Raw genomic sequence first — 23,333 nt, 5'->3', positions numbered from 1 at the left:
TGATCTCTTTTTGCATACCAGCCACCCAGCAGCCCACAAACTGTGAGCTTTATCGTTTGAGCATCAACAGCTACCAGAACTGCAATTGTTTGTAAGATCGGCTACCCAGCACTAGGTCCTGCGCCAACAGGTGCTTGTGGTGCATACTGAGGGGGGGGATAAAAAAAAAAAGACAAGCCATGGAAAGGCTACCAGCTGGGATTATACACAGATTCTGCTATTAAACCATGCTGAAATAAGGGCATCTACGGTGTGTTTGTGCTGACTGTAAGCCACTGAAACATCACATTATTCATATAATGGTGTAACTGTCCACAAAGAAACACAGATCTTAGTCACTACAGTGTGTGTGCCCACCACAACACAAACTTTCTTTCAGCAGGTGTCTAACAACAGTTGTTAGAGACCCTGTGGTTACTCTGGGGAGTACCAAGTCCCTGCACTCTCTCCTGGCCCCTTGGAAACAAGGCAGGCTTACAAGTGGTCTCTTTTCTGATACAGTTCAGGTGTTGCTGTTTCCTACATGAGCCCCAAACTATGCTTGGTTTTAAGTTTCCTGTTTGAGAAATGTGATAGAATTTCTTGATAAACTGGTGAACCCAACGACTACCTGTGTTTGAGATGGGGATGGGGGGGGGGGTGAGTGACTATATATGAGTATAAATATATACATGCAGTGTGCACACATTTTGTTTGCCAGAAAAGAAAACTAGTGCACTAGCTTCACAGTCAGAGTGTACCATTACATTTTCTGTGGTAAGGTTGCCTTGTCTATTACCTAGACCCTCCCAGCCTTTTCTCTTCCCAGCTTCCTCTTCATTCTCTGAGATTTAAGTGTTGCCTGTTTTGCTGTTGAAAGCAGAGATTCGGGAAGCACATGACAAAGAACAGAACAAACAAGTACATGGTGTACTTGCTGATCCTAGGCGGATGTCACTATTACAACTTTAAAGAGTACCAGATAAACACCTGTAGAAAGAGTGCTTTGATACCTGAAGCAGTACTGAAATCACATCCACAACCCCTGTGATAACAATGCCTATGAGCTAATACCCATTCTGTATAAATTTATGCCTGCCTTTATTCAACCTGTGGCTTTATGAATAATAGAACATAGTTGTAAGCTTCGCAATAGCCACTGGGGTTTCTTGGCAGGAGTATTTTTAACTCCTGTCCATGTACTAATATAGTTCATGGTGAGTTCTTAAGTTCTTAAGTCTTGTCCAAGTATAGCTGGGGAAGTGGAGCAGGGGTGGAAATGAGCAGATGGGGCAGGAATTGGTTAAGACAAGACAGTCGAATAAATGTCCAGGTGATGACACCAGTAAGAGACAGAAGGGTTATAAAGAAATCAGTATGCCTTGTGCTTTAAGTGACCTAAACCGCCATTTTCACTCTCCTATTGCTTAGCATAGTTACACATTTCTTTTAATTAATATTTTTTACTTTTATTGCTCAATGAATGCTTGCTGGTTTCACAGCTAATTCCATATCTCCTTAGGCAGTGTCAGTCATGGCAGCAGGGCACTAGTAGGAGTTGTCTAGGAGCAGTAAAATAATGTGTGTAAAAGGGCAAATGTAAATCTGAAATTATAACCTTTCAAAGCAAAGGAAAATGGAGGTGTATCAATGGCTTTGTGGTAATAACTGATCTTCTGTTGCAGCAGATTACAGATAAAACGGGAGTGTGTATGATTTGAGTGTCACATTTGCAGCAACTGTTTATTACAAATTGTGCCATTGAGAGTTCCAGGTCTGTAAAGAACATCAGGCATTTTCCTGTTCACATGTAGACTGAAATTCTGTTGCAATGTAACTGCTTTTTCATCTTTATTAATTACACAGCACAAGACTTTTGGTCTTCTCAGGGCTGACAAGATAAAAAGCACCTGCAACAAAACCTCTGAAGAAAAGAAAATCCAGATAGTGGCATTGCAAAGGTTTATATGAAAACCCTGTCTCAAACAATACCAAAATGTAATGTCAGATCAGATAGGGGTACCGATACCATTCCCTTCTTTCTGTTAGTACTATGTAAAGTAAGTAGCTTCTGTTTACTAATTAGGCCTTTGTTTCTACATTTGCGTCACATAAATCAGAGTTAGAGGATTTTTACATTTGTCTGCAAGGAGAAATGAAACTTTTGTTTTTCCCATCAGCCATTCTCGCTATTTCTCTTGCCCTCATTAAGTGGGATTTTCACCGAGAGGTGGGTGTTAAAATGCTAGACTCCACCATCCTGAAAGGTATTGTTTTTACTGTACACTGAAGACAGATGAGCAAGGTCTGAAGTAGAAAAGCCTTTAGCTGCTCTTCTGGTGTTTCTGTACACAAGCGAGGTACTCTTTCACATCGTCCGGAGAACCGAGAATGAGAGGAACCCTCTGGTGAATACCCTCAGGTTTCACATCCAGCACCGCCTCAGTCCCAGTAGTCGCCATCCCACCTGCCTGCTCGATGATGAAAGCCATAGGGTTGCACTCGTAGAGAAGTCGGAGCTAGAAAGGAAGAGGGAACAAGAAACTGTACTTGAGGGTAATTACATCAGAGGTCTTACCAGAACGTAGCCTGTGATTTGGGCAAATTTTGGACCTAAGTACAAAATTAACCTAAGTAGCAATGTATCTCTCATCAGTCCCTTCTTTCCTCCTTTCACCTCCCTTCACACTTTCTGTTTGAGGACAAATGCACTGACCCTGCTCTCAAGCATCAGTGCCATAGTTTCCAAGCTGACATACTGACGTGTATCATCAGTGAAGCTGTATTTTGTCAAAAGTGTCAAAAGAAGCTGTTGGGCCCACAGACATTAGCAAAGCACTAAAGCCAGCTAAGCAAGACAACCATACCGGCAAAGAAAAGTCAAAACGTCTTCCTATGTATAGGCTTTATTTGTTATCTCAAAGCTTGGGGTAATCACGTTGTGTTTGGTCAGGATATTTTGGAGTTTGAAACTTGAAGCTCCCAGTTTCAAATTTCAGGTTTTGATTGAAGATTTTCAGAAATGTGAATAGATATCAGTGGCTTGAACTCATGCAGATAGAGACTCTAGTTTTGAAAGTAACTGCAGTAATTATTAAAAGAAAGTTTTCACTTTTAGTATGGAGTCTGTTGATCCCTGTTCATGGCTTTAAAAATGTTGCCTCTGTTGTGCCTGTGTTCCAGCTGAATGCAAACTTATTTAGGATACGTGCCAAAATATTCTGTGTTTAAAAGAATATAGATGACAGCTAGTTATTTTTTAATGGACATTACCTCTGTAGATTTAGCTGAATATTTTGCTGGCATTCTAAAACATACTCGTGTATTATAATGTTACTTCATGTTATGCTTAAAAGTCTTTTCATGTGTGCAAGATACAGAATGTTTTCTGGGTAAAAGGAAGCACAACAGAATGCAATTATTAAGAAAAGGGGTGGACACAGGACTTTCCTATCCATAGTTCTCTTATCACTGTGTTTGTAAAAAATCCATGATACACCACAAACATAAACAGCACATATTGACATCGTTCTTATCTTTAAGGCCCACCAAAATGCTGTTTCTGCTACAAAGCCTCTACCTGACAGGCAAAGTGGGACCATTAGCCCTCATTGTTTTCTGTAGTGTACGGCCAACTTTTGAAGGAGCCAGAAAACAGCAGTGGCACCACTATGGAACCATGTGTTGAGTTTCTTCTTCCTTCACTGTGACTACAAGACTGAAATAAAGCAGTTTTTCTTCAGGTAATAGTTCAATTGCTGTATCAAATATTGAAATCAAATTTGCCTGGACAGACATTAAGACATTTTTGGTGTGTATTCTGAAAAGAGTTGTTTTTCTGTTCTCCCCATTTTCCACAGCTCTTGGATCTGCTGTTCTTCTGATAAATACATGTTCACCAGGCTGTAACCAGTAGTCCTCCATCCTTAAAGAACTGTAGACAGCAGCGTGTTCTGACTCCAGCGGGAGAGATGGGACAAGTAGTTTTAAGAAGGTAAATTCCTGTACATATCCAACCAAGCATATAAAAACAATTGAACAGAAGGTTTCAACCATGGTGTTGGTCAGGAAGGAAGAAGGTCTTGGAGTCAGAACACTATGACTAATATATTACACATTGAGCTACTCATTTCCTAAGCATGACCTGCAGGTTAGTTGTAGTCCACAAGTCAGCTGTATACTCAGACTGCTTTTAAAACATCTTTGTTGAGAAATTCGATAGTAAGGGCATCTGATGCCACAGGAGAAAAGTTGAGGTTGACTACGGCCCATGGTTCAGCATGTTCATGGAGTCACAACATTGCACTGTGGAGTCACTGCATTCCACTGAACTGCATTAAGCCATGGCATGTTTTGTACAGGTGCCCAAATGGGAAATCATATTTTCCCAGAATATTGGTCTCAGTATGCATAAAACTCACCTTCCACTGACAGTGGTTTGGTCAGTTAGTAGAAACCTGTGTTTTCAGGGCTGGTGATAGTAAGCTCAGTACACTTTGGAAAGAGTAGACAGGCAAACTCAGATGTCTAGCACTGAACAAAACCCTGACTGTAGTTAAGCATATCCCTTCTGGACTCTAGCTGCCAGTAAAAAGGGTGAAGGTCTTTCTTAGACCAGTGTTTTATCTGCTAGCTGTGCACAGGTATCTCAGTGGGCTTCTATGATACAGCAATGATTTTCTTCAGAAAAATGAATAAAGCCCTTGGGTTTAGTGAAAAATATTTGGGAATTTTTTAACATAAAAACACACAGGAACATTTCTTGCTTAAGCTGGCAACTGCCTAATTTTCTTGATTAAATTAGATTGCTGACCATCATATCCATTAACAATACTCTCCAGAGATGGGAAAATCATTATCTCTTTATATATCTAAACTATTCCTGTATATCTGCTACTATTTTCTTTACATGAAAATCAGAGGTATTAAGCTGACTAAGTTTACCAGAGAAGTCAAACGATTTACCTTTCCTTTAGGACTCTTCTGATTAGCAGGATACATGAAGATCCCACCATACATCAACGTACGGTGAACATCAGCAACCATGGAGCCCACGTACCTGGCACCATATGGGGAGCTGCCATCCTGAAAGACATAGAAATGGAGCATTACATCTACCAGGCTAGACAATTGTTAGCACAGGAAAATATCATTTTGTTATAAGCCAGGTATCTAAGCTACTTAAATCAATTTTTGCATATGGACACTGTAAATGCCTAAACCAGCCTTACTTTTGTAAGACTTGGTGATCATCATGAAGTTCTAAAATAAGGGCTTTAAAGACAAACACTCACAATGTGGAAACCGCTTTGCCTGTAATTTGAGTGCACAACAATATTGTATCAACTGCTCACCTGTGAAAAAGCAAGTAGTGAAAAAGTGAGTGAAATCTTCTTCCTGTTATCAGAACAAAGTACCCGTTTGATTTCTGATCCTCCACAGGTCCCTAAGCTGGGGCACAAGGAAGCATATCACTTTTCACTACACATCCAGGCAGTTCCCAGAGGACTCTCAGATTTTTCCCTCTGGCTTGTTTTCAAGTTTTGAAGCTGGTTGTAGCATTCATTCTGGAGTTTAGTTTGGGAGATAATAGGAATTTAATCATGTAGTTGCTCTCAGATTAGAAATTCATATTGCTAAAGGAGAGGTCATTTTGGTGAGAGCAATTAGGGAGGTTTATTAGGCAACCAGTTTCAGGTTTGCTAGTGATAAAAATGGTAAGATAGAAGATAGAGAAAAAAAAAAAAACACACACAAAAGAAAACACACACACACACAAAAACGGGTGACTTGCACAAATAGAAGTGATATACACCAAATTAGCTCCACCGTGAGAAAAGTGATGCATCACTATACTTTTAAGAAGGGGAGATACACAATACAGATGTAAACTGAAGGAAAGCTTTCTGAGAGCTAATATGCCAAGATGTCTAGTGGTCTACTGATATCTCTCACTCTGTCTTCAATAAAGCAGGAGTGGAATTTTGGTTTCCCCTAGAAATTGACAACGACTAAGGCTTCATGCAAATTTAATGTGCATACATATTTGTGTATTGCAATGCTAAAAGTTTGAAAAGACCTCTGCATGTTTTTGCAAGTGGTTTTTTTTTTGTTTGTTTGTTTATTTGTTTTTTGTCTGGCTGAATCCATTGTCTAATAAAATATCTCAGAATATCTCAGTGCTTTCTACAAGGCTTGCCTTGTGCAAGTACTAGGTATAGAGAGACATATAAAGAGAGAACTTGTGTAACAATGCCAGCTCCAAGAACACGTCACAAGTCAGCCACCCTTCCCAGCAAAATCCTGAGGTTAGCTGGGAGAAAAAAAATAAAAAAAAACAAACAACACACAAGTGGGAGGGAAAACCACAAGTGGGAGGGAAAACCACAGATAAAGAAAAGCATTTTTCTATTTTGAAATCACTTTATCTAACTAACTGTTTTATGCAGCTGTGAAGTTTTGATATTTACTGTCATTTAAAATGGGAACAGATTCTCTTCAAGTTACACAGCATAATGCAATAAAACACTAGGAACTCGAGTCCTAAGCCACTACATATGAGACTTAGATTTTTGTTACAGGTGGTAGTAAAACTGGACTACAGAATTGTTCCAGACAGTGTGATATTCCTTGTTCAACTGTATTTCTGCTATTTTCTATAATTCTTGCCTGTACAGATGAGGAGAACTATTGAAAATTCACAGGAAGACACTACAAAGTATAAAAGACTTGATGGATAATACACAGCCCAGAACTCTTAGCTTTTGTTTAGTTTAAACCTAGCTCTTGGTCTTATTACTTCCAGACACAACTGAATAATACCGTCAAGTACTTGCTCCCTAAATTTCCATGGTTTTTGCCTAAATAATTATTTAGACTTCCAATGACAGCTTATTGACCCCACAGCTGTTTGCATTTGTGACTTTGCAGCTGTAAAAATCTGAGGTCAGAAAAAAAGCACCTTTAGAGCTGTTAAAGAGAGACGAAAAGTACTTTTGCAGTTTTGGAAAAGAAAATTTTCAGGCAAAACTATGATTATAGTCTAAAGCTATCTTTAAAAATACAGACAAAGAAAGAGTTATTTCTTCCAGTTTCAGAAGGGGACTCTAAGAAAAGTTCTTTATACTTTAGGAAAAGTCATAGGATATTGGTCACAAGCAGACCATGAAACAGAGTGCTAAGCACTGCTTTTAGGACATTATCAGATAAAGAACCTGCAGCACACGAGTATACTACTTACTGACCATGAGCTGCACAGCTGAGCCACCTGTGTACAAACCATCAGACACTGGGATGTGCTGGATTTCCTGTTCACAAGCAGATGATTTGCACAATTTGTGTGTGTTTGGGTGGTGTAAATTGAAGATAATGAGAGGCCACTGAGAATTTTAGTTGCTTCTTACCCTGACATAAATTCAATCTGCTAGGAACTGCAACTGCGTTACTGAGACTGTGCTAAGAAAGAAGAGAAATTTCTCCATTCCTATAGATTTGTCACTTCAACCACTGACTGAAGTAGAATTTTCACTTCCCTTAGTATCCAGCTACCTGCTTAGGAGGGATAAATAATCCTTTTAGTTACTAGAAATGTTCTTGTTTCCCCAGTTTGGTCAGTCAGACATTTTTCTTACAGATGAGAAAGTTAATAGGTGTTGCATGTTTATTGGTATATTGCCCAGGCTTTCATCTCAAACAAAAGTGCAGAGCTAGGGAAATTCAACCCAAGTTCTGAAGAGTGCTAAATAGTGTGCTTGCCCAGTGAGCATTTTGTAGTGTTTTGATGTTAATGAAAGAGTTGGAGAACCTCGATGTTCCCTTCACCTGCATCCATAGTGTTTGAAGAAGCTTGTGATTGCTCTTGGTTTCACCCTTTGCATTGCTTTTCTTAACCCAGGGAAACAAAAGTGGCTCATAACAGACAGGTCCTCTGATTTTTTTCTCTTCACAATGTGATGGAAGTCATTTTCTCCCCTACTTATTCTACTAATTTCTGAAAGCTATGTTCTTCTGCAGCAGAATGAGACCTTGTTTTTCTTGCATAACTATGATGACTAGGAGAGTGAGGGGAAAGAAGTCTTTTCTACAGACTATGGCAACAATCTGCATCCCTCCCTCTCTGTACAGTTATGGTGACAAAAAACCACAACGCTTTTCTTAACATTTTAATGTCACTTGGGCACAGCTGGGCTGACTGGCAGAAGAAAGTTTCCTGCTCTTGATGGCAAGTTTTTGATGTCATTGCTAAGAGAAGTCTCCACTGCATGGCTCTCAGCCAACAAGCTGCGATAGGACTCAGCTTCTCACAAAGCTGCAGGAGGGTCTGGAGCTCTTCTCCTGTGAAGACAGGCTGAGGGATTTGGGGTTGTTCAGCCTAGAGAAGAGAAGGCTCTGGGGAGACCTCATTGCAGCCTTCCAGTACCTAAAGGGGGCCTACAGCACGGGGGGGGGGGGGACTCTGTCAGGGGGTGTAGTGATAGGACAAGGGGTAATGGCTTTAAACTAAAAGAGAGTAGATTAAAGTTAGATGTAAGGAAGAAATTCTTACTCAGACAGGGCGAGCACTGGCACAGGCTGCCCAGAGAAGCTGTGGATGCCCCATCCCTGGCAGTGCCCAAGGCCAGGCTGGATGGGGCTTTGGGCAGCCTGGTCTGGTGGGAGGTGTCCCTGCCCATGGCAGGGGGTTGGAACTGGGTGATCTTTAAGGTCCCTTCCTACCCAAGCCATTCTGTGATTCTATGATTCTAAGTCAAGATAAAAATGAAATGGAATAGCAAAGTATAGAGATGGCCACAGCATGTTTCAGAGTTCTACTGTCAGTGAACCAGTTCCAGCTGGGTGCTAGAGACCTAAGAGGATTACTGGAGGAAATGTTTAGACTAAAATTTTTGCAGAAACAATTTCTGGCACAATAGTGCCATTATATAGTGCAGGCTGAAGTAAATGTTGTTTTACAGGAAGCCTTACAAATAGCAGCTTGCTCTTCATCTGTTGAAGCAATAAGAGATTTTGGGATGCTTAAAAAAAAATACCTTTACACTGGACTGTCATTCCAGAAGAGATTCGACTAGAAAAATATTTCCCACCAAGATCTGCATGACAATGGTAAGGGGCTTACAGCTGATCTGCAGAACAGTAGCATTTCTTTAGTGCTTTTAATTCAGATCTGATGCTTTTTTAGTGGTGTTCCACAAGAAACTTTGAGAGTCAACATGGCTCTGTGGTCCAGACTATCTAGTCTGGGACACTGCTGTTAGATAGTAAGGGAAAATCTCTCCTCTCCTTATAAAAGGCCAATTTTTAATGTTTGGTCATCAGTGACAGTGATACAGATCATGGGATACGCTGTGAGCAACACTCCACTTGGTTTTCCTGTTTAATGTTTAACTTTTCAATTCTGTTTGGCAATGTTAAGAGAGTCATCTGAACAGCATGTTGACCAAGAACCTCAGAAAAGGGGAAACAGAGTTTGGATCAAAGGAAAAAGGAGAATATGATAAAGTGACAAGAAGCTGAATTTGGTGCCTTGTCTCTTGGCTTACAGTGGCCAGAAGGCCATAGGGTAAGAGTGGTCCTCCTGGTTGAGAAGGGGCCTCCCACGCCCCACACAGCAGGAGATGGAGTCAGTGCTCCCTCAGGTCACAGCTACCCACATGGTGGGCACCCAGCAGGTACTCCCCACTGCCCTTTTGCGTGCTGAAGAGCAGGAGACACAGACCACAGCTGTGCAATGCTCTGCCTGGGGCTGCAGGAAGGTGGGAGCACCAGCAATGGAGCTGTAGCTGGGCTGTAGCAGGAGCTGAAAGTTTGATAAATATGTCTTATAGATGATGCTAGGAAGCAGGTTTTATGCTACGGAAGAGTGCAACACCTCTCTCTGTACTCTCACAATGTGAATATAGTGTCCTTTTTAAACCAAGGAACCTATTTATACTATTTCTGGAGCTCAAGCTCAGGGCAAGCTTTCAGATGGGCAGATTTCCTTCTGCACTGTGGCCATAACATCAGTGCATTGGCTCTTCTCACGCAGACAGCACTATGACTTGGAGCAGCAAAGCACTGCTTGGCTTGATACCCTTGTGAAGTCTTCGCCTGTTCCAAACAGCCTATGCAATACTGTGCTACTTGCTTTAAAGTAACAAAAATATCTTCTGCTGACTGGAAGCAGTAGTGCAACAACACTTCCAATAGTTTTTCCCCAAATACAGCACAGATTTGAAATTAAATAGTGTTTGCAATCTTTTTTTTTCTTTTTTTTTTTTTTTCCTGTATGCCTGAGCTAAGGATTTATGAATCACATGGTAGAGCTGTCCTCACAGAGCCTGTGGTGAAACATCTCTGTCTGGTCTTTCTACAGAGTGTATGAAATCTCTTCAGCCTTATCATTTCTGCCTGAGGTTGATTATTTGTTTAAGGTTTTGCTTTTTTATTTTTAAAACACTTGAGTGGTTTGCAAAAACACAAAAAACCTGTTGTCAGTGCATTACACCAAATACATAGCTCAGCATAATGTGAGCAGAATGAGAAGCACAGATCTCTTTCCCAGCTGGGCCAGCTTTCAGGAAGTATGAAAGGCGTGTAGTGGGCTTCCACTTCTCTCATAGCTGGTCTGAAAGTACGCATTGAAGTTTCAAGATAATCTCAATAAGCATTTACAGGATGCCGTGAAGTGATCCTGTCTGTAGCAGCAATGTGAGTAATACAAGAAAGAGGCTTTGGTAAGAGATCGGCATTGCCACTACAGCCAATGTGGTGAACTCTGATTTTCAGCTCAGCAGGAGCTTCTCACAGAACGATAGCTTGGAATCTTACTCATTACATTTCCATTCTACAGCACTCTGAAGTTTTCTACTGGATACATTGGTTTTTACATAAGTGCTGTGCAAGAATTTTTGACAGGTAATAGCTTTAAGAAATAATCTCATGGGCTTTTCTAGCAGGAAAGCATGAAAACCATCTTCCAGGCCAAGTTCAGTCCTGAGCAGTTACACTTCTCCATATTTTGTTATGACTTACTGGTCACACAACTACACTTTCCAGGGAGCTTTTATATTTCCACACTGAGAGCTTGTGTTGTGTCCTCCTAGCCCTGACTGCAGGCCATACAGAGCTGCTTATTCTCACAAGAAAATTCATCAGACACAGGATGTTCCCAGCTCTGTCTCTCTGGAGGAAACTGTATAATCCTCTTAACAATAGAAGGTGGTGAAATTGTGCCTCACACCCTTTTATTTTTTTCATCCTCTGGGTGGTTTCATGGTCCATGTGATGCAAACAGACCATGCAAGAGTTATGCCATATTTCTCAGCTGTGAGCATGTACAGGAATATGATGGAGGTGCCACCCAGATCCCTGGAAGCACCTATGGGGCAGTAAGTGGAATCTAGCCCCAAATGCCCAGCTGCACAAATGACTGAGCTTCATATTCAAATATGCTAGAAAACAGGGTTATACTTCTCTCTATATACCCACATTCTGCTTGCATGGTTTCAGAGTATTTATTTCCTCCACATAGTGGTGAACAAAGCTATGAATTTATTTAGCAAAGTCTAAGTTATAAAAGATATCATGCACTGGAAGCCAGCGCATGAGAGGCATACCCACAGCACCGAAGTGTTACATAGAACTGGATTCGGAGATGTCTTCAAAACCCTTCCCACTAGCCTGGACAGTGTAGAAGGTAATGCTTACCAGTGAACACTGGATACAGTGCTAATATTCTCTTACCTCGGGGAATTTCTTCTTTTGTAAGTATTCTGTCATTGCAGGATCAAAATACTTTGCATAACCTTCATTGAGACTGTAAACCTTCCCTTTCTTCTTGATTTTAACATCTCTATCCACCAAAATAAACTCACCGAGACCCTACAGAAGGACAGAGGAGACCAGTTATTAGCAGGCACCAGAACGCTTTGTTGACTTCCCGTAACAGTTGTCAGACCAGAGATGGCAGAAATGCTAGCACAGCTTGGTCTTTTCAGCACCAGTCTTGTGCATAACTTCACAGTATTCAAACAGAGCAGAAAGCACAGAATCTGTGTTAACTTCATGAAAACTTGTTACATCAGTAGCATAAACAAAAAGAAGTTTGCCTTCAACAGTTAGCATATCAGATGAACACCAGTCAACCCTGAAAGCAGATGGATTGTAGATCTTTGTGTCCACAAATCATGAGGTTATAAAGGAAGAAATTACTTTTTATTTTTTTTAAACTCTTCTTGACTGTCTTGACTTAAAGTGAATACGATCATATCCTCGCATGCACTGCTGTAAGCAGTTGGAGTGTGATATCCACCTTTCCCCCTCTGTCTCTGACCAGATCAGTTCGGATCACAGTTCTTCCTGCCTGGAGAAAGCTTATTTACAAAGATTAAAAGGCGTTTGGGCAATAATGCACCCTTTTATTAAAAACAACTTATAGTATTGGCTAAATCTCATGCCGGTTTCTAAAACAAGCAGCTTCCTTCTCACATTCCTCCAGTAACATTTGTCAGGCTCCTGGGCTGAGATTTAATGGGCAGCAAAAGTCTGGTTGTGTGGGTACAGTTCTGCTTTTGCAACTTGTTGGGTATGCAGATTAAAGGACTTCACCATAAAACTAAAACGAACTCGGGAATGATTCTTGCCCCAGGCTAAACACTGAACATGGTGGAGTCCTTTTGCAGAGAAGCAAAAACAACAACAACAACCAAAAAAAAACCCAAAAAAAACCACAAAAAAACAGGAATCCTCCAAGTGGAAGCAAAGACACTGGTTGCAGTATTTTTTTTTAAGTGTTTTTCTGTGCAAACCAGCAGCCTGACTTGAATGAATAAGGTCTCAAACACTGGTTTAACTTAAACTCTCACTCACTGAATGGACAAAAAAAAAAATGAACAGAGGCAGTGCAACCAACATACATGATTAAGTGCAAGTAAGATAGCTGTGGGATGCTATGAGAGTGAAAAGAGAATGGCATAGATCACCTAGATTGCAGAGACAAGAAGGAACCAAAAGCAAGTAGACCCAAGCATGGGAAGCTCTAAAAGACAGTGGCAATGTTTCCAACACTACAACCGTACCGGATCAAGCATGAAGCAGTCCACTCCTTGCCCTGTGGAGAGGGCGACCAGTGTAGCGCTGCCATACAAGGCATAGCCTGCAGCAACAATATTGCGTCCGGGCTGCAAAGCGTCTTTTTCAGAGGGCTCGTCATCCGTTTCCTATGGAAAAATTACCATTGGACTGAGGGTTAAATACTTATGAGAAACAGTAAAAACAACATCTAAATAATAACTTGGGGCAGATCTCCCTTTGGTGTCTTACCCAGGCCTTTAAAACTATCAAAATAGAGACTGCTCTCGTTAGTTCAGGGCAAATTTGGTGCAAGCAAATGTGCATGCTGTGACAGGACATGGGGAGTTTGTCATTTCATACATCTCATGTGATCAGTATGATACCTGCCACAAAACTGATACCTTAGCATTGCAGCCTACTGTATTAAGTCAAGATCATCAGAAATCTGAGACAGAACAGCGCTACTGGTTTTCTGTAAATTCAAACATAAGCTATCACACTGATACCACTCTGAGGGAATAACTGCAAGGGGAATGCAATAATTAACACTGCATAGCTTGCAAACAAATTGCTTCCAGTAAAGCAGAATAAAAGGGCAGAGGGTGTGACGCGGCAGAACCAGAATTGTGCATTGGTCTGTGCTGATGAAGAGATGGGCAACTGAAGTGATATAAGTGTTCATATGCATATAATAAATGCCTTTGTGTATGTAATGCATGTGCATGTGTAGGTATGCACATACAGCTCTGCACAGAACTTTCACATGCCATTTTACTTCAGGCATCTGATCTGGTATCACATTTCCTTTCAGCATTGCAGTTATCACGGAACAAGAATAGCCCAGGCAGACGTGGTACAAATATTTCCAGCCAGCTCTGGGGGTGTGTTTCAGCCATAGCTTACGAGAGATTTGTGAGAGTACTTGGGAAAGCTGGCTCCAACCTGCACTTCTTGGGACTATAAAACGGGTAGGGAATATTAATGCTTCTTAAAAAGTTTGCCATTTGTGGTGGAGATTCTGTGGATGTTTTGAAGCTGGTTCTCTGGCAATTAAAGTGAGAATCTCCCTCAGACACTTTCTTGGGGCCCTCGTTTAACACCTTATTATTTCAAATTCATCCAGTTTCTCAGTAGTTGCATGGGTTTAAAGAGATTGAGTAACATGTAAATAGAAATAGCAGGTCTAGCCCAGAGTATCTGTTCCAAAAATGAGTAAATAAATAAAAGTCAGCAGAGACTGTTGTGTGTAGCAAATAAAATATTTCATGAACTTTGAGTAAATTCTTTAAAAGATCAAGAATGCCTTCCAGAGATATTTCCAAAGGAAACCACCCCCCAAAAAAAATAGAAAAATTCTCTGCTCTGGCAAGAAGCCTTCAGGGTGTCCAACAGGATCCAGCAAGGTGGAAGGGGTAAGGGCAAGCTGAGGATCCTGTTCATCATAGGATGCCAACATCTAGAGGAAAGCAGACACATGGGACAACAGAAGTTCTTTTAAGACACAGGAGGACAGTAATTTCACAACAAAATGTTTTCATTTTCAGCTGAAAGATTTTGGCTGAAAGTATTTGCTACTTTAGTTCACAGAGCTTTTAGCTATGTTTTGCTCACAATATTTGTTAAATATTATTTTGTCAAATTCTTCCTTGGAAAAAAAAAAGAATTGCTAACCAGCTCTTCATGGGAGCTGAAATATGACATGGACAAAGGTACCTGGTATGCAGTCCCTTAAAATTAATCATTCTATCTCCAAGTGTTTATTCAGAAAGATTATGAGCGTGTAATGAAGGAAAAGTCATTAAAATGCCTGTCTGTGTACATCAGAGCTATGAATACTGATTATTTGCCAGTTGACTAGTTATTAATCCTCTGCTAAACAATTTTTTAAAGAAAAAATTATTATATATTCCATAGCATCTTCTCTTTCAAAACTATATCCCCATGGCACATAGATGTCACCACCAAAAGCAATGGTTGTCTATAGTAAACTAATTGTTTGTAACATTAAATACAGAAATAAGTATATATTTAGACAACGAGTTGCAAACATACTACGTTTTTTTTCTAGCTTTTTGTATGTTTTCCTCATGAAAACAATTTAATTTTGTATAAATACAAAAGAAATGTGTTTTACCAAACATATTGTGTATACAGTATGTGTAGCTGCAGGTTACAGATGAAGTTGATTTAAAATACATTTTTCTAAGGTGAGCTTTTCAGGCCTATCACTTAAATGCATTTTCTAGGTTTATATGGCTCAGCAGCCATACGTTTGTTGACCACTTTGAAAAACAAACCAACCAACCAACCAGCCAAACAAACAAACAAAACTCCCTTGGAAGATGGGCAGTTGGGCAGAAATCACTTGTTTTTCCATCTTCATTCACAACGATGTTTCCAAGAGCCAACTTCCAAAAGGAAGGAAGAAAGTTCAGTTTCTAACAAACGTTTTGCAGAGCTCATTGGAATGTAAAAAAGCTACTGATCAGCCGGCATTTCATTGTTAACACTGCAGGAGTTTTGCCAAGTGCCATGTACTGTGGGACAAACCAGGGATTTAAGCTGACTCTGTTAACTGCTGAATATTTTCACTTCTTTCTGGTGCACAGATGGATTTCCTTTCTATTATATTTTGACTATGAGATGGAGGTAGTGAAATCTCTTTGGAAGTCTTCATGCAAATGACTGAAATAGGCATTGTCTTTCAAATCGGGGGACTGCAAAAAGGTTCTGTCAGCTCTGAGACAGCCACTTTAGCCCTTTGTTCTCATGAAGCAGATGAAAGATGCTCCACAGAGTCTAGCTATAGGGGAACCCTCAGGTGATACCTGAGTCTGAAATTTTTTGCATGTAAGATTTACCACATGACGTGATTTGCCCACATCAGCCCTTTGAGCAGCTCTAGAAAGTCTGGGTTTCCGGGTCTCCATTCATACCACGTGTTTCATGAATATCCATTACTTTTGCTCTGAATTTTTATACCTTCTCCATGGGGGACAACATGAAGTGTATGTATCTGCATGTGTGTGTGTGTGTGTGTGAGCTGACTATTGTCCTCATGACAATGGAGGAGGAGGGGAAGAAAATCCATCTGACGCACTGGGTAATGTTACAAATTTAAAACAGAATTCAACAAAGCAGCAGAGTTTCATAGCATGTATGTTGGCAGCGAATTGACGGTTGTTGAGTAAGCTCAGTGGCATGAAAAATAAAGAGGAATCCAGGGAAAAATTCTTATTATCCCCACAATACTGACACTCCACCAGCTAAGAGCACCTCAGTGGCAGTGATTGTCTAGGTCCTATCCCTTGCCCTGGCTTCTGCTGATTCAGTCCCTCAGCCCAATTTTTCTGGCTTTTCTGGTCTTTTTAACAATAACACACATGCTTCAGAAAATAAAAGCCAGGTTGAACATGAAATGAAATAAACCTAAGGTGGAATTTATTTCCTGGTGTTTTTTCTAAGAAACAAATTTAGTGTTTTTTGGCAGGAGGTGATATTACCTGGGGCTGTAATGGTGGCCCTCGATCAGGAGCAACAATAGACGATCATTTTCAGGTTTGAAATGCATTGTCCAAGTCTGGCCTTGGTGGAAAAGTGCTGAGTATCCTCAAGCTAATGTTTCAGTTCTGCAGTGCGTGCCTTTGAAAATGGGGTTAAGGTGCTGACATAGTGGCAAAATCAGTCATACAATCAGCTGAGAACTTGAAGGTACCAAATATCAGACAGATGCCAAGGATCATCCATTGGAATTTGAATTGTTCTAGCTTTTCCAAAACAAGGTTCACGTATTTTGTATGGTTTGAAATAAACTTATATTTTCTTTCTTAGAATCACAGAATCATAGGATATCCCGAGTTGGAAGGGACCCATAAGGATCATCGAGTCCAACTCCTGGCACCACACAGGTCTACCCAAAATTTTAGACCATGTGACTAAGTGCACAGTTCTTAAGTGATTCTCATTCATTGGGATAAACATCTCACTTGTATTCCCTTGACACTATCCTAGAGCAATAATTAATAAAGCCCTTATAATTATTTAGTTATTTTGAAGGGTTTTAAGTTTATAGTGTTTGGAGTTAACAATGTTGCTAAGAAATTGTCTTATTTGAAAGAAAGGCACATTAATTACCATCTACATTAGAATTAACATTTTTATGTCAAGAATTATCCCAGTGAAAGTCTGTGAATGCCACATTGTTTCTAACATTCCAAGCAAAATTGATAAGTTATTCTTGTAATTGAAGAACTGCATTTCATCCTAGCAGCAGTGTTTTTATTTGGATATGAAGAATTTGTACCAAGGAACATAATTTTCTCTTTCTGAAGTGCTGAAGTATACCCACCCACATGAAAAACAGGAACTTAAAAACAGTATTCACAACAAATATATTAATACATAATAGAACAACACCAACTATAGAGAGATCAGAAAATGAATTGAAAACTTGAGTGCTTTGAAAGGACTTGAGTTCTTTGGGAAATGTTTCTATTCTGAAGCAGAATCCTAGGGAAGGCTGGGTAGTCCATAGTCATTACATGTCTTAACAGGCAAGCTAAAGATGATAGAGAAATCTGTGCTGTACTTCAACCTGTTATGCTATATGAATCACACTGAGCATTTGCCCTTATATTAGTGTAACCTTATGCAGTGTAACCTAAACGCACTTCTAAACAGAAAGCAAATGTTTGTGACACTGTGCCTACTGTCTCTACTAATAGCAGACAACACAGCTATTGCCCATCTTAAAAGTAGGGAGGTGCTGTAGTATTTTTGGCTGTCTTTACAGGGATAAATGGAAGGGCTGAGGGTCCCTTTGCTTACCATAAAGGCATATGGCATGGGTTGCCTCTGTACAGCTAAGCTCTCTTCCCTGAGAAAATCAGGATGTTAGATACACCAGCAGCAGTCCCTCAAGCCATACACAGGCATTGTTTCAGACAGTGTGGTTTGGCCTGGGCTGAATCCAGGTGTCACTAACCACAGACACCATGGACAGCCATACACCAGCACTTCTTTTGTGCTGTGACTCCATTCAGACTGAGCTGTGGCTGTTTGGTTTACCAGTAAATGCATATGCTTGACGATGAGTGTTTCATCTATGAGAAATGCAAAGATAAGAACTGTCTGGAAAATCATGAGTTAAAAGATGAGAGAGGATTTTAAAAGTGTATCTTCATGCGTTTGAAGTGTAGTATCTGAGTCTGCAAGTATTTCATTGCAGTCATGAGAAATCTAAATGTTGCTTCAAAATAATGATGGCTGAGGGTCTCCCATAGTCATCTGACTGTGAGCTCAGACATAAGAAAAACACCAACTGCTGGGAGATTAGCAATCAAATCACAAGACTTGGCATGACTCTAGCTATTAACGTTTGTTAATTCGCTGCACAGTTGCTGCTCTGTGCAACCCCACAGGGGGAGACCTGCTGGCCCTGGTGGCTGTAGGTGACTGCTTCCTCCAGCTTCAGGTGGCCTCCATCGTTAGCGTGTGTTTAAACTCCCGTCTGCAACAGGCATAGAAACTCATACCAGGAGGCTGCCACAACGCTAGTCATGATAGGGTCTGGTCAGCTTCTGGGAAGCCCAGCAGTGACACCACGACACACCTCGGCTCTCCTGCAGCGAGGAAAACCGCACTGAAGTAGCTGACTAGCTGCCTGACGGTGGTTTTATCTAAATGCTTGGGTGTCTGGCGGAAGGAAATGATGCCACCTAGCAAGGACCAAATGCACACTCCCTGGGACTTCGGGAAGCTCTTTAGCACAGGTAAATCTCAAGTGTTACCTCTTCTACTCTTTCTAAGGCTCTGCTGAGCCCAAAGACACTTGGAGGACCTGCAAAAGAAACTAAGCAAGCTGATACACCCAAGCCATTTTGCTTTCGCCAAGTGAACTTTGCCACGTGTGCTTTGTTTGTCCTCTTACCTTTTTGTAGATAGCAAATATGGTTCCTATTGGTGCCAAGCAGTCTATGTTGGATGAGCCATCAAGGGGGTCGAAGCATACCACGTATTTACCCTAAAACAGAAGTGGCAAGAAGTGGAAACGTTAAATGATAGTGTTGTCTTGCAGTACTGTTTCCTTCTACCTGGTGAGCCCCGTGTTTTTGTGGCTGTGTGTAGCCCCCCGAGCGCACGTGGCGCAGCTCGCCGGAGGAGGCTGCGCTGCTGACCCAGCTGGCCCTGCAATAAAAACATGTTTCCCCTGGCCCTGCAGTACAGCATGTTTCCCCGCCAGAGAAACAGGAGAGGGCACGTTCCTGCTGACAGCACTAAAGCTGATGGCAGAAAGGAGAAGTCCTCTGCGTCCAAGCGGTGTAAGACATTTGAAAGGAAAGGGTTCAGCCGTTCTGGAGGCCAGCATCTTGCTCGAGTAAATGTGTTTTGTTTTGTTACACTCAGAACCAGGACTTACTGGTACTGTGAGTTTGAGGGCAGAAGAAAAACATCGTGGGGAAAGGGTAGGTTACATCGGTGCGAGTAGTGTCACTGCAACAGGATCCCCTCCTGGGGAACCCTGATGAAGCAGTCAGGTGTTTCCTCCGGCCGTGTAATGCAAAACCCAGCTCTGCTGGCCTCTCAGCTCATTTTATCTTGCCTAAATATTAATGTAATCCGAACCCCGAACCCCAGCAGCCAAGGAGTGTAACAGTACACTTACATCTGGGAGCTGGGGTGTGCTAACAAGCTCCGAAATAATTATTTTCCCCTTTCGCCAGACTTTAATACTAATTTTTGCCCTCCACATCTCCTTTAGCTGCTGCAATCACGCCATCCACCTCAGTTATTAATCAAAACAATTCAGCAATGGCGCAAATTTTCCGAGCTCCCCCGGGAAGCGCTGATTTGGGGACCGGGGCCGGGTTTCATGCCTGAAACACGAGTGCCCCCTGCTGCTGCCCGAGCCGACACCCCGCGGAGGCAGGAGCCGCACCGACCCGCTTGTCCTTCGGGGTGATGAGCGCCTCCTTGTTCTCCTCCGTGACCAGGACGCAGGTGCTGTAGGAGGACTGCAGCATGTTAATCACCAGGGCGTTGGAGAGGACGTCCAGCTTCTTCACTTCGTCGCCCGTCACGTTCACGGTGCCAGCTATGCCAAACCTGGGGAAAATATATTAAAAAAAATTAATAATAATTAAAAAAAAAAAAATCAAGAAACCTGCGGTAGTGAGGGGACCTTTTAGAAAAATACAAGCCAGGTATTCCTTCCTCTCATCTTCCCACACCTTTAACCTTGGATTAAACCACTGGGATGCATTAGGAGGTGTTTGCTGCTGCTAGAAAATAAAAGCGTCCGGGAGCAAGGGAAAGAGCAGTGGCATCTTTTTGGGGGCTCCATCAGGGTCCTTTGGCTCCTGCTTGGACGTTCTCCAAGCCTCCTCCCAGGAGCAGAGCCTGCAGCCCAGCTGGCAGGTGCCAGGCTTTGCCGGCAGCCCCAGGAGGCTTTGGGGAAGGAGAAGGGACACGTACTGTCTGCGTCACCTTCTGCTGCTGGAGCAGCTCATATGGCTGCTCAGAGCTCTGGGAGGGTCCCACGTCCCCTCAGTCCCCAGCCACCCCAAAATCAGAAGCCTTGAAGACAACCCCTGATATTTCCACATGCTCCTCTGGATTCACACGCTAAACTGCTCCTCTGGATTTTATTCAGATTAATTTATTTGGTGATCCTCAGCTGGGTTACGGTGATGCTTCTATTCTATATTCTGATTTTAGTAGCATATTAATTATGTAGTACATAGTAATATATATTTCTGAAATTTCCAGCTGAGGAAGAACTATTTTGACCTGATGCGTGTGGTCAGGGCATGTCAGAAGTATAAGCAAACATACAGGGCATATATATTGCATTTTTATTCATTATGAAAAATAAGAAAGGAAGGGAAGTGGGACAACTAATTAATCTCTATTGTGTTGGTCAGCAGCAGGCCTGACTCGTGGGGGACAGGTCTTTTCTCTTATTTAAAGCTAAGATCTGCCTGAACTTTTCAGAAGTATTGAGTTTTTCAGGTATTTGCATTTTGGAGTGCCAGGTTTAAGATACTGGAAAGGAATGTGATTTTTAGGGCACGCTAAACATCCAGTCTCCAGTCAGTATGTTTCCAGGCAGGTTTCCAACCCAAATCTAAGACTCTTTTTTTTTTTTTTAAAGACCTTCTTCACCTTTAAATGGCAAATTTGTTAAAAATTCACACTGCACTGTTAAGCATCAAAGAAGTTACTTCACATTCTCCTGTTTGGAGAAACCAGAAAAATCAGAGCTCTCTAGCTGCGTTTTTCTGTTTAATGATAAGGTCCCAGCTCTTGCTCATGGGAAGAAGGCATAAGTGCAGACAGATGCAAGCCAGACACCATGGTTGAAAGCTTGCCACAGGAATCTCCAAAATTTCATGGTTTCAGCAGCAGTTTGAATGGTACAGGTTACTCATTTGTGTGTTTGGATATTTTAGATATTTCTTGGTCATTGCCTGAAAATTTTTGTTTGTAGAAAAAGATGTTTACTCCTTAACATAATGGGATAACATAATCCTTCTGAAGGGAAGACTCATGTAGCACTGAGGCAGTAGTAGTGTCTTGTAGGCAAGGTGGCTATTCCGCCTCCAGTCTATTAAGCAGTAGTTCTCCCCACTTATGAAATAAATACGAAGTTGTATATTGAAAGATAAAAAATAAGCAAAAGCAACATTTCCTCTAAAATGGGAAGAAAAAACAGCTCAGCTTCACCTAGTAACTACAAAGTACAACTTAACAGTCAGGGCATAGGAACATGAGGCCACTGCTAACTTCGGGTACGTCTCTCTACAAATTACGGTCCACACCCGTAAAGTCAGTATGGTAGTACTGAGACATTGAATTTGTGATTGGAAAAGATCATTGAGGGTTTTGACCAAATAGGCAGCAGAAGCACAAAAAAAAAACCACACACACAAAAAAAAAAAACAGGGTGTTAAAACATTTCAGTGTTTCCGCAGGATTTAAAAAAAAAATAATAATAATAATTAGAAAGGAGTAAATGACAAGCATTGTCTTTTTTACACAGATATATTCCCTATCTTCTACAAATGCATGCATACATACATGCACAGGAGTGTACACAAATATACTTTATTACATAAACAACAACTGTATATTTTAAATACATAATTTTATTAGGAGTTTCCAGCTCCCTGAGCTGCTTCTGATAGATCACCATTAAAAGATCACCATTAAAAGGCTGATAGTGAGGGTTTTTTTTTTTTTTTTTAATCTGGCTGTGTGAAGAACAGCTCAAGTCATTCCAGGATTTGCTAAGGTAAATTTTTACTTTCCAAACCACTACATGCCAAATTATTTTGTTTGCTTTTCATATAAGACCTTTTAAGTCTCCCCATCTGCAACGCTGACACCAGTTGAGGAGGGAGGGGTAAATGTACCCATGCATGACAGCATATGCCATTTCTTGCAGGGTTGTTGCTTCAGAGCATGACTTACACTGCAGTCAGGCAGAACATCAGCTTCCCAAGGCAAGCCAAGGTCTGTTTGCACCACTCAGCACTGTGCTTGGCTGTTAGCAGAAAATATCACGGTACATTTTTCTCCAAATTCACAGTAAATTTAAAAATACATCAGTATCGACCTTTACGAGGTATAATGAGGTGAATGGCGCCCTGAAGTCCTGATTCATGATTTAGCAGCAAAATATTGCAGAACAGCAGCTCGCCTACGCTTCTATCTAGTGCTCAATACTGGAGTGCTCCAGAGAGATCTCCGCTTCCCGCTCCTGGCAACCCATGCCCTGACCTCCTCCTGCCTGCAGCCACTTGCAATACACTTAAACATCCCTACCCTCTTCCCAGCCTTGCAGTGCAAGCAGGAGCCTCTCCACCTCCTCATCCTCCCCGTATGTCTCAGTAGGACTCACATGTGGGCAAGGCCCGCCTTTCTGACTGCGGAGGAAATGGCCTTTATGGCAGTCAGCATGGAGTTGAGCAGCTGTGTCAGCTCCCCGGTGGCTCCTTTGACTCGCCGTCCCTTTTCCATGACAAACCGCGTGAGTGTCAGCATATCTGTTTCGAAGGGGGTTTTGTCGGACATTTTTGCTGGGTACCAGTGTCCCTATCCTCTCGGCTGGGTTGGGCGCTTTCTTGCTGTGTTGAGATGCCGGGCAGCTGTTTTATTTTGAGGGGAAGCTACCAGCTGCACTGCCAGCCAGAGTTTATTAAAATGCTTCCAGGACCATGTGATGGGGTGCTCAGAATAGCTGCACACGGACTGGCTCTGCGGCTCCTCCGGGATGCAGGAAGGGAGCCCGGGACAGGGAG

The 23,333-nt window shown here is 41.6% G+C and overlaps 1 protein-coding gene and 1 long non-coding RNA gene across 3 annotated transcripts in view; one reads left to right on the top strand and one right to left on the bottom strand.

The window, feature by feature from the left end:
* Positions 1-6,871, top strand: part of LOC310889613 — a 13,536-nt gene extending 6,665 nt beyond the window's left edge. The window contains exons 2-4 of one of the 2 annotated variants that reach the window (XR_014576638.1): positions 3,604-3,722; positions 3,840-3,973; positions 4,956-6,871. This is a non-coding gene — a long non-coding RNA (uncharacterized lncRNA). Of the gene's footprint in view, positions 1-3,522; positions 3,723-3,839; positions 3,974-4,955 lie in introns of both variants that reach the window. The other variant, XR_014576639.1, reaches the window with a different exon arrangement.
* On the bottom strand, positions 845-23,333 carry LOC310889612 (fructose-1,6-bisphosphatase isozyme 2). The gene is made up of 7 exons (XM_083817311.1): positions 22,934-23,333; positions 19,974-20,136; positions 18,962-19,054; positions 13,038-13,178; positions 11,704-11,841; positions 4,945-5,064; positions 845-2,498 (listed from the first exon to the last, which is right to left on the bottom strand). Exons 1-7 carry the CDS (start codon positions 23,104-23,106, stop codon positions 2,304-2,306), a joined length of 1,023 nt encoding a protein of 340 aa, XP_083673437.1. The 5' UTR covers positions 23,107-23,333; the 3' UTR covers positions 845-2,303.

Source organism: Anser anser (assembly GCF_964211835.1).
Source record: "Anser anser genome assembly, chromosome: Z".
Lineage (NCBI taxonomy): Eukaryota > Metazoa > Chordata > Aves > Anseriformes > Anatidae > Anser > Anser anser.
This window is presented reverse-complemented; position numbering and strand designations above follow the sequence as displayed.

Excerpts from the sequence above, each read along its gene's own strand:
- LOC310889612 (XM_083817311.1), bottom strand. The coding sequence starts at position 23,106 with ATGTCCGACAAAACCCCCTTCGAAACAGATATGCTGACACTCACGCGG. Across the intron at positions 20,137-22,933 it reads AAGGCGGGCCTTGCCCACAT|GTTTGGCATAGCTGGCACCG; the intron begins GTGAGTCCTACT and ends TATTTTCCCCAG. Across the intron at positions 11,842-13,037 it reads ACTGCTTCATGCTTGATCCG|GGTCTCGGTGAGTTTATTTT; the intron begins GTACGGTTGTAG and ends GTCCTTCTGTAG.